This window comes from Siphateles boraxobius, unplaced genomic scaffold (genome assembly GCF_051911475.1).
Source record: "Siphateles boraxobius isolate OS27281-9 unplaced genomic scaffold, OSU_SipBor_1 88, whole genome shotgun sequence".
Classification (NCBI taxonomy): Eukaryota; Metazoa; Chordata; class Actinopteri; order Cypriniformes; family Leuciscidae; genus Siphateles; species Siphateles boraxobius.
In genome coordinates this window covers 912,202-924,216 of record NW_027509217.1, presented here as the reverse complement: position 1 = coordinate 924,216, position 12,015 = coordinate 912,202, and the positions used below count along the sequence as shown (strand labels likewise).

At 37.7% G+C, this 12,015-nt stretch overlaps 1 protein-coding gene across 2 annotated transcripts in view; it reads right to left on the bottom strand.

Moving 5' to 3' along the window:
• Nucleotides 1–12,015, bottom strand: part of wwox (WW domain containing oxidoreductase) — a 273,547-nt gene that overhangs the window by 113,567 nt on the left and 147,965 nt on the right. The window contains exon 9 of one of the 2 annotated variants that reach the window (XM_077222510.1): nt 4,540–4,708. The exons of the other annotated variant lie outside the window; for it this stretch is intronic. Within the exon in view, the coding sequence (XP_077078625.1) occupies nt 4,706–4,708 (3 nt within the window). The 3' untranslated portion in view covers nt 4,540–4,705. Of the gene's footprint in view, nt 1–4,539; nt 4,709–12,015 lie in introns of those variants that run through there. 2 annotated transcript variants of the gene reach the window in all.

Genomic DNA, 12,015 nt, shown 5'->3' with positions numbered 1-12,015 from the left:
GGGAAAACCCCAGGCAATGAAGGGAAAGCTTTATCAGCTGCTGAACTGGAGACCCTGAGTCCCTGGCTGATGTATTTTTGGGGAGACAGCTTTCTCCATTCAGGAAACAGCAGCCGAAAGAGTGAATGTCTTTGCAAAGAACACCAGATGAAACAACATAGTATAGCACAATAACTCTGCATTTAGCATCAAGTCATTGTCAAGCCCTAAAGACTACAGGTGCAATGGCTCAACAATGGCTTCCACAAGGTCTTCGAGTTAAACGGATATCCCTGGTGGGTGAGCAAATGGACTGTCTTTATAAAGCTTGGTTCACCTCTATTCTAGCCATTGGTAGAATTAATTCTTACTGACTGACTTGAAAGGGGGACCTGCCATCTTCCAAACTCGTAAAGGCAATAATTTTAAGTCACCATGATCAGTTTAGTGACTTCAACCTAATCAATTCACTGTGCAAGCTGGGACCGTCTTCCACTTCTCTATAGTGCTGAGCGATCTTTATGAAGAATGATACTCAGCTTTCCAGAAAGGAGAGGACTGATAAAGCCCCAGGAAAACAAGGGTGATGCTGTCAAGAAATGTCCCTGGCACCTGACAAAGAGTAAGATATCTGCTTTCTTTGAGTTGGGCAGCCATTACAGATGTTTTACTTAAACCCTCACAGACCTGACCAGGAAGAAAATCTTGAAACGGAAAAACGAGGCAGATAAGCCAAAAGAGGCACTTACTGTAGTACATGTCCAAACAGACACACCAGAGGAGGGAGTCAAAGTTCCCTGCAGAACGCAGATATGCTGTAATGTAAACCAGCCCGACCAGGGTCCTCACTGGGAACAAACGGCAACACAGATTCATTTTTAAGGTTAACGCTCCTTCCCCACTATTTCTTGACCTTTTGAGATCTCTACCAAGTCAATAATACCTGGCAGGAAGGCTGTCATATGTGAACTGGGTACAAGGACATTAAGGCCAAGTATGAGAAGGCAGGGTTGAGAGACTATCAACACCGGTACAATGACCAGCATCAGTGCACCTATAAAACCACTGTTCCTCTCATTCCAGTGCTCCTGTCCCTTCCTTAATGTGTATCTTCTACAGCAGAGTTTCCTGACCCTGGCACCCTAAATTATGACACGTTTGGGTATGTCCAAAGTTAATAAAACACACTAGAATCAACTCATCAGGTTGTTAATAAAGACTCCAAAACCTGAAATAGGTGCGTCAGAAAACCTCCAAGTGATCACAGCAATAAGTAATGAGATTTTCTGTATGAGCTAAATAAATAACACAAGCTAAAAACCAAATATAAGAAAGGGATACAAATTTCATCTTAAGTGCCTTGAATGTAATATTTGCATTTTGTTTTTGTCTAAAGTTGTCATGGTTCAATCTTGTATTCAATGGCTTTTCTGTATGTTGTACCATTGAGCAGTTCTGATGACCTCACTTTGAGAGAAACAGCGGGACGAGCAGGAGAAAGACGGAGGGGTGAATGAACAAGGGAACGTCCCCCAGGTAGCTTCGTCTTTCACGCCTTGCTTCTCTCTTGCGACTCAGAACAACGAATGTCTGTGTTTTATTTTGTCCTCCGTCGTTCATTCCGTTGAGCAAAGCCTTTCTTCACAGAGTTTCACCCACTCATTCATACTCTTCAGTTTGCCTCCACATGTGAAAAGACCTTTATCTCTCTCTCTCTCAACACTTTATTTTTCTCTGTTGTTTTCACATGAATTGCATTCAATGCTAGTTATGAAGTTGTCACGGAAAAAGTAGAACAGTGGTGGGACAACATCTTTTTTATTTTTGTGAGAACTATTAGATATGTTAAATAAATAATATTGATAATTTAGACCAGGACTTCCTCAAATCCAGCCGTAGACGACCACTGCCCTGTAGAGTTGAGCTCAAACTCTAATCAAACTCGCCTACATGTATTCCCTAGTCATTCTGAAGACCTTCATTCATTTCACGAATCTTTGGCTGGGTTTGAGGATCCCTGTAGACATAACCATGTAAAAACAAGAGCATAATTTCATTACTTTTTCCTCTCTCTTTTTTTTTGTACACACAAATTGTACTTCCTTTTTAAGGTTCCATGGCCTATTTATAACCTTACCCGAGAAAAGTGCCTGGGACATGAACTTCTCTCCTTGCAGAGAAAGAGAAAATAACAGAGGGGTCAAGTCCATTTAGACCGGTAATTGAAGCAGAACAAAATAGCTTGAGCTCACATCATTTCTTGTCTTTCTCTTCCTACATTTCTCTCTCTCCTTCTCTCTCACTCCAGCGCTGACATTGACTAGCACACTGCAGCCCGGCAGTAAATAATTGATGTTTGCGGGAGGCCGAGTCTATAGGTTACCAGTACTGCAGTGAACCCCACAGAGCAAATGTGCAGTTTGGAAAGAGTGTTACGAAGTGCAGGAAAGAGGGCTCAGACATGTTGGAGTGTGTGTACTGATCAAACTCAGCGTCCCACTGTGGTGCTTGCCATCCGCAGGGACAACAGAGATGGAGAAGAGTTTCAGAGGCAGTTTTCTCTTTTCCCACAACTGCTATACACTGAATCCTAGTCCTGAATACAGCCCTCCCCTTTACCCTTATCATTAAGCTATAAGTACAATGATATTATCATAAAAATAGCCTATGCCATGAACTTTTGGAGACATTTACGGATACAGTAATCAAGCACTACCATGGTAATTAGTGGCCCAGACGTATTTGGGCACTTCGGGACACAGCAAATTTCACTGGATTAGACAACACATCAAATCAACTTTTAATCAACCGGTCTCAGACTTTTTAGTGGCGTTATGGAGTATGCTTATTTTTGGCAGCCTATTGCAAAAACATCTTATAAAATGCACAGTATTTATAATTAGGGGCATCGCTAATAACCACAGGTGTACAGTTGTAAATCAAACTAACTATGTCCCACAAAACATTATTTTTTAATACTTTTGTATTGATTTTGAACACTTTTTTTTAACTAATTTGAAACCTAAGTGTGCCTAAAATGCGTATGTTGTGTCTGTATATATATATATATATATATATATATATATATATATATATATATATATATATATATATATATATATATATATATAAATAAAAAAGGGATCAAAATGAATTCAAAAGTATTAAAAAAGTAATGTGTTGTGGGACATAGATAATATATAGCATATATAGATTTTTAAATATGTATACAGAATTAAGCGTTTTGCAAAAAAAAAAAATTATCGTATTTGGACCAAAAAAAAAATTCTCCCAAAACAATTGCCAAGTAAACTTACACATGCACAAAAGTACCTTAATAAGATGAAAGCATTCAAATGTCCAGCCTGAAAGGCTATCGAAAGGCTCTCAAAATTGACAAGCACAAGAGACTCCTAACAAGCTGTTTTTTAAATAAACTCCAGCTATTCTTTCTATCCCCCATGCGGCATACAAGAGAGATACTTTAACACGTAAATGCGCACACGCACGCTAAAGTGCGCTTCCTCCCCAGTGCATCTGATGTTTGAAGAATCAAATCCTGCTCATTATAGCATGTGTATGTGTCTAAGACCAGGGATATCCTCTCTCCCTAAACGCGCCTCGCCCCGCCAATCGCACTGACTGCGGCGCTCATGTCTTATGCATGAGAGTGTGTCTGCGGACAACTGCGGAGCCACACACACTTTCATATTCTAATGCGATGAGAGGAGGGGGAATGCGCTTGGTAAAGCCTGGTATTACAGGGCAGTGGGCTCAACACAACCCTCATATGAACGAGCCGGTCCGCCGTCCAGCGCGGCGTTAAAAAACAACATACATACAAAACAGCGGGAGGAGAACGAGCAGAGAAACACGGCAGGCTTTGCGTGGGATCAAGTGTGCTGAGGACAGCAATAAACTAAAGCTGTGGAGACTTTCACAGAGAGGGAGAGAAATGAAATCATTTCAGGAATTGATTTCTGAAATCAAATGTCTGTTTTATGCATATATTCTGTTTCTGAATCTCAGAGATCAGTGTTTCTCAACACTTTTTATCTCGTGTACCTCCACAGCTTCATCAGTGAAGCCCCCTGCTCTTACAACACAAGAAATGTGCTTTTCATTTGTATTATACTGGATATCATAAAGCATGGTCAAATTAACTGTAAAGTAACTCTTAGTGACACAAAAACAAATGAAATATTGGAATTTAAAGGAATAATTCAACTAATATGTAGGTTATCATTCACTGAAAATCTTTACATTCACACTAGACCTTTTTAGCAGATTGCTAGAGAACTAGCAATATCTAATAAAATTCATTTCTGTTCATATGATGCGTTTAAATTTCGGTCTGTTCGCTAAACAAGTGCATCATATGACCTCAGAAGACTTGGAATATACAACACAAGATACAGTATATATATATATATATATATAGATATAGATATAAACAGCACTGTGCAAAATAAAAGGTTTAAAGCCAGTTATTTGCATATTTTGCTGTAGTTTGTCAGTAGGAAATATCGGTTTACATTTCCAAACATTGCTTTTGCCATTAGTTGTAATAATCCAGTGAGATTTGTGTTTGCACAAGGAATCTGACAGCAGCCGGTCTGATCTCATCATCATCATCATCAGCGAGTGTGTGTGTGATTACATGAAGTACAGTACACACTGTTTATTGTTTTGTCTTGATTTTTAGCTTGAAAGCTTTGATCCCCATTCACTGTAACCACATGGAAAAGAGCAACTAACACAGACTTCTTCTGCTTTTATATTTCATATTAACATATAAAACAATGCAGGTTTGGTACAGCATGAGGATGAGTAAAAAAAATCTAATAATAATGAGCTTATAATTAAATTATAAATAAAGCAAAAGAAATAATAAAGAAATAAAAGAAATGGCGAATAAGTCATCTTCAAATAACATTTTTTTTAATCAAATTTAAAAATATAAAATGTTTTAGCATTGTGGAAATTTACACATAAGCAATACTTTTAAACCGTATAAGATGAATGTGAGAAGCAGTATTTGAGGACCCTGTGTTCACGAGTGTTGAAGATAATCACGGCTGCTTCTGTTTGAACTACAGCAAGTTAATGACAGCAACTAATTCTCAAAGAACCATGAAGAGTGACTGAATACAGTCTTCATTATGAGCATGACCGTATGCAAATCATTCTAATGCACAGTGTAGAATCACTCTATCACATCATTGTGATTGGCACCGAATATGATGAGATTCAGAGAAATATGTAATGAGTTGTCGGTCACAAGAGTCTGCGAGCAAGACTTCAGTTACAACAGTGAAACAACACCGAAACTCAAGCAAACGTAAAACACACACCGCCACAGCAATCCAGTCTATGTGCAACTTCCACAAATTAAAGAAATGCATCAATAAGAACAGTTAAAACATGATGAGCAGTCATAAGTAATGTGAATATGGTTGATCATCTCCTAACAAGGCCACATATATTAATAATGCACCTGGAAACCTCCTGGACTCGTGGTGTCAGATATATCAGGACACGTATATAAAGACACGAGCCTGTTCTTCTCCAGACCCGTGATCATCTACAGCTCTTTCTGTGAGATCACTCTCTGAAAACAAGCCTTCCTGCACAGAGAACAAATGTGTTTCAATCATTTCATTAACGCATCCGGCAACTGAAGAACCACACTGTTGACTACGCTTTATTTCAGCAGCTAGAGGAAGAAAAAACGAATGAAGACGACAAAGAAGATTATAAACGAATAACAATGCCTCGTTCGGCGTGCTGCTGGAGACAGGGAAAAAAGGCAATATTTTGAGAGCATTTTATATGGAAACGAAAAAATTGAATTTTCCTTTTAATACTGGGATTATACAAACATGGAAGAAAGCTTGAATAAATATTCTAAATGGAAATGGATTTCGCATTCGACATATATATTATCTGTATATTTTTTTATTAATATAAACAGAGGTTCCAGCCGCGAAACGTCTTTATCTTTTTTACAATAAAGGAATAAATGCAAAGATTTACATTTCATTAACATGCCTATCTAAATCAAAACAACACAGTCTAAATCACTTTTCAACATTTCAATCTGTTGTTCAGGGGAACGAGGTTTAGAAACACACGTTACAGTTTTGTGTTTCAAGAAAACCAAACAATAACAAAGCAATAAATATACCTGGGGGGGGGAACACATACATTTACATAAAACTAATGTTACAATGTAAAAAAAATAAAAAATTATATATATCCTAAAATAATAATTATAATAATGCTTAACACGGATCTCTGTGTGAGTTTGTCCCAGTTCCACTAATGCATTTGGTTACACTTTTAAAGTGCATAACTAAATTTCACCCATATTACAAATGAGGGTTATTGTAATATCATATCACACCAGCGGTTTATTGTCAGTTATGACAGTCTGGGGAGATTTATATCCCAGAGAAAATCCCTGCATCAAGGAATCATTTACCTTTCCTGAAAACACCTCGTATCCTACAGCCGGAATAAAGCAAACGACAGACGGATGGAAAACACATCGGAGTCGTTCCTCTCCTTCCGTCTGCGCATAACCCTGCCTTTACACACATATATTAATAAGGTATTATGCACAATAACAGTTTTATGGATTTTAAACGGCCATCATTTACAAACATAGTGCACAACTATCACATGGAAGGGGAATTTTATAACCCTTTAATAACGTCTCTGTCTCTTTTCTGTCGTTCATCTGAGCGGAGCTGAAACACTGGAGATGTGTTATTGATGGAGATGCAGGACACATTCAGATGGGCATTACCCAAATCATCTTTAATGATCAATCAAACGCGGCACAATAAAGTCATTTCTGCATCCTTCAAGAGTGTGCCGTTCCAGACACTGAGATGAAACTTTCTTTTGTTGAAGTAAGCAAGTGTCGTAAACGGCGAATAAAGTCCATCACAACACACTCCGCTGGAGATGATCAGTTATCAGCGCTGATCCTCTCTGAGACTTACTGCCTTTCACCAAACGATACAAGTTTAGGCCTCAAATTATAAATATATATATAGATATATATATATTCACAATGTCTGAGCTGCTTTTTTCCACACAATCTAAATGGACTTTTCTACTAAAAAAAAAAGAAAAACGTACAATAAAAGTTCTTAAAACTCATATCCAAAGTCTTCTGAAGTAATACGAGAACTTGTGTGAGGAACCGCCGGAAAGAGTTTCAGGAGTTTGTGGTTTTTTAAAAATGGGGTTTTTAAAGAAATTAGTACATTTATTCAGCAAGAACTCGTTATACTGTTCAAAAGTGACAGTAAAGACATTTATAATACACTTTCTATTTCTCAAAGTATTATTATTTCTATACATTCACATAGAAAACCGTTATTGTAAATTGTAACAATATTTCACAATATTGCAGTTCCTTTCTGTATTTCCAAACGAATAAATGCAGCGTTTGTGAGCGCAAGACACTTCTTTCAAAAGCATTCAAAAATCTTCCTGGCCACAAACTTTTGAACGGTAGTGTATATAAATCAATTGTGTCATTCAAACTGTAACGCAGGGTGAACTCAGAAACATAGAGAGAGCTGGATACAAATGCAAAACAATTTAATAACAAACTAAACCTCAACAAAACCATAACAGAGACCAGGGAACCAAGAACAGTACGAGGAGATAATCAACATCAACAACTACACAACACCGCATGAGGAGATAACCAAAGGCCCACACAACAACACAACACAACACAACAACACAACACAACACAACACAACACCACACAGGAATCATGACACACACAAATGACAATATCTGAAGTGTGGTGTTTTTACTGATACTGCAACAACTAATCCATCAAATCCATTATTATCGATAATTCAAATAATGGACAACAAATTTGATTATGGATTAGCCGTGTGTGCGCTCGGACTCCATCAGCCGTGAACAACACACTTCTGAAGACACAACACTTGTGGAAAACACACGACATAGAGTTAAAGACACATGACCAAAGAAAAACAACAACGATTTATCTATATTTATACACACTTAAAACAAAAGCATAAGCGTTTACGGCGACCGACACTCTTCGACAGATGCGTGTGCGGTTTAATGCCTTTTCCTCAGTGCATAACTTACTTATATTTTATGCTTATATCTTTATCTGTACATGTTTTAAAAATATATATTTCCATTTTGCATATTCTGAGTCTTGATAAACTTCACAGACTTGCATGAACGAGCGCTGGTGATTACAAAAAACAAATATTATATGTAACATAATAAGTGGACCTATACAAATAACATATACATAAAAAGGTATGATCTAGACAAAGTGAAAACATCCAACATTAAGTTCAGAGAAATGTCGATTATAAAGAAACTTGTTTACACTGAATATTGAAGGATGTGTTGTGAAACCGCTCAATCACATCAAGCGTAGAGTGTTTTGTGACGGTTGTGTAACTACACAAACATACATCACACACACCGGACAGGTTTCCTATTTGTTCCGTTTAAATCAAACAAACAATATTGCGTCTGCACGTTTTGTGTAATCCATTTGGCCTGTGACAAATAACTGAATCATTTCTCAGGAGCTTTAATACGTGTGAAGGTAAAACAAGCCAGACTGTTGTCAGACTGGAGAAATATCCATTCTCCTAAAACAATAGCGCTGTATTGGCACCGGTCCCGCAGTAATTACTTCATTAGCTAATTTCTCTGTGTGCGCCGACACGTTTGATGGAGTAGAGGAACGCAAACGCAGAGGAAGGAGAGGAATCAACAGATAAACGCACGCTATCTACACTAGTGTTGGATCAATTAGCACAATGAAAACAGCATGGATTTTGCATTACTACTCCAGCGCTCTTTCTTGGTTTCCTTAATGTTTGTGGGCCTGATATTCTCAGCGCTGGCTGATGGGATAGTGGAGGATCGATGGGAAGAAGAGGCCTAGCCCAGATCTCAGAGAAGACTCAATCAGCTCATGCCAATAAATGCACATTACACTCTCACAACACACACACACACATGCACACGCGCACACGCACACACACACACACACGCACGCACACAAGTAGAAAGCTCTATCTGTCATGTCAAGTCTCTTGTAGAGTTAGGGTTATGATGAAATACTGCTCTAGTCTCTAAATGTAGAAGAGTTTCCTTCCTCTGTTTGGATTAGGGGTGTAACGATTCCCTCATGTCACGATTCGATACAGATCACGATACTGAACTCACGATACCATATTAATGTGATACCGCAAGACCAATGATAAAAGGTTAACAAAAAATGTACTGTTGATTAAAATGCTTAATTTGATATTACATTGTGTGTGTGAATGAATAGGCTTGAACTTGGTGCTGAAACCCAAAGCACAGGACAATAGAGACACCAGAATAACAATATTCATGATTCTGAAGCTGAAAACAGAATTATTTTAGATGAATATACTTGCGCTCTTTCACTGACTAGATATATTTAAAATAATGTAGGACACTACATTAGCATAACGCTCATTTCTTTCAGTTAAAATATAACCAGACAAAACGACACAAAATGAAGCACAACGAAGCAGTGTTTATGGGAAAGAGTGTGTGTGCAGCAGCCGGAGACTCATGTGATCGTGACAGCAGAACAGCTGTCAGTCAGAGATCACATGATCATATCCAGCCGAACCTATGCCTTACACATCCGCACCCGGTCACATTACAGTCCGTGATAATATGGCAATGTACTGTATTACACTGAAGTAAACTTAAACTCAGCTATCTAGAGTTACAGTTCTTATTTGGGAAAAATTGCATTTCCGTAATAGCCTAAACACAGGCTTTACTCCCTTAAAATATACAGTCACAGTTTCCGTCACTGAAACGTCCCAAACAGACACACACACACACACACAAGAAATGAAATACGTTCATCCCGAGCAAAGACTGAATATAGGCAATAGGAGTGTATTGTCATATATAGCGCTTCACACCTGTTACATATCATATACTCATATACTCATGCCCAGATTCGTCCTGGTTTTTCAGTAAAACGCTCCCACACCGTACTTTCCTTTCCTTTCTTTCTTTCCTTATTTTGTTTTTAATTCTCATTTTCAAAATTGTTTTCTCTGCTTCCATCGCTGCTTAAACAACTGCACAGCTCAAAGAGAAATTAGTCTGCAAATTAGTGCCTGATGAAGCTTTAAACACATGAATATTTCCATCGTCATATCGGAGAACATTCTCATCAGAATAATTTCTGTGTATATTTTCGAACGCTATTAAGTTAAGCAATTATTTAGTTGTTTTTAATATATATATTTAAGAAATATTTGCATGTATATACTGTATATATATATGTATAATTTATATTATATATAAATATGAATATTTAATATATAAATAACACATTTTTCCTAAATACATACATGCGTGTGTGTATTTATATATACAAAATAATTATACACTGTACCCACACATATATTATGTAAAATTAACTTTCGTTAATTTTGTTAAACGCAAACTTTTATTTTGGCTGCGATTAAACGCGATTAATCATTTCACAGCCCTATAGTCAATATAGCGTTATTACATCAGAATACTAGTTTATTTAGTTTTAAGAGAAAATATTGTAATCCTTATTTCTTTTTACAAAATGTAATCTGATTACTTTGTTTGTTTTTTTAACGTAAATGTAACGAATTACAGTTGACAGATTTTTGTATCCTGATTACGTACAGATTTGTAGCATTTTAAATATTACCGGATCGTAGACATACCAGTAGCAGAAAACCCTCAGAACAACTGTGTGAAACATACCGAGTCATATCCTCATCTGAGCCGGTGCTTTTAAAGTCATGTTACATTTTAAAAGAGTGCAGGTCATCTGTGCGTGGCTTCTCCCCCTCAGCAGACGTGGGTAAGAGAATGCTTTTACATTACAATGAGGTTGACATGTTATAGAGCGCGGATCCATTATCGTGTGTACCTGTGTGGGGAGTGCATGTCAATGGCAGTCTCCCTCTGGCTGACAGATCAGGATGATAATGCATGTTTATGATGGTCTCTCGTCTCGTACCCACACACTGCAATAGTGCTTTATGGAGTAAAAGCCACTATGAAAGCGCTGCTTGTATTAGCGAGGCACTTTTACTGTAAATAAAGAGATATTATGTGTGCATGTGCATCTTGTAGGCACTCTCCTTCTACAACACACGCCAGCATGCAAACTTTTTCAAGCCCTTCTTTTAACTGCACTGTCTTGCTTACTCACAAAACAATCTATCACGGCTGTAATTAGCACAATGGAGGACTGTTGATTCACTGCTAACAACATTTATTACATAATTAAATTTATTTCCTTGGCAGACGGCACTTTACAAAGAAATAATTACTTCAGCATGTAACTAACTAAGAATACAAATTGAGTGCTAAGACAAAACCACAAAGTGTTAATAAGAAAGTAGGCTAGCAATGTAATTGTAGTCCTGTCAATAGAATTAAGGTTACATTTGTCTCAGCAATGCTGTATATATTGAGAAGAGGAGGGGGCCCAGGACAGAGCCCTGAGGTACACCGTTGGTTAACGGATGTGATTTAGAAACCCTTCCTACACAAGATTTCTTTGAGGGAAGTTCCAATGAGGCACATTAAGGTTAAATTCAGGAAAGTGCAGCTCCTTGACAATCAATGAAGGTAATGGGGATTTCTAATGTCATTTCATGCATTCTGACTTACACGGTTAAAGATTTGCATTCTCATGCTAAACATGGCCAAAGTTTCAAAAAATGAGTTGGATTTATGAAGGAGTATTTCTGTGCCAAATACACTCCTTCAGGGGTAAGTTTCGGAAGGTTTTTTTTTTTTTGAGTATGGCCTTGTATAATATCATTGGCATGATTCCGTGTATAGACACTTTTCCCGGAAGAGACACACACACACACACACACACACACACAAACACACACACACATCAACTAGAGTGAGAGCAAGAGCAACGCCCATCAACGTACTTCGTTCGGGTTACAG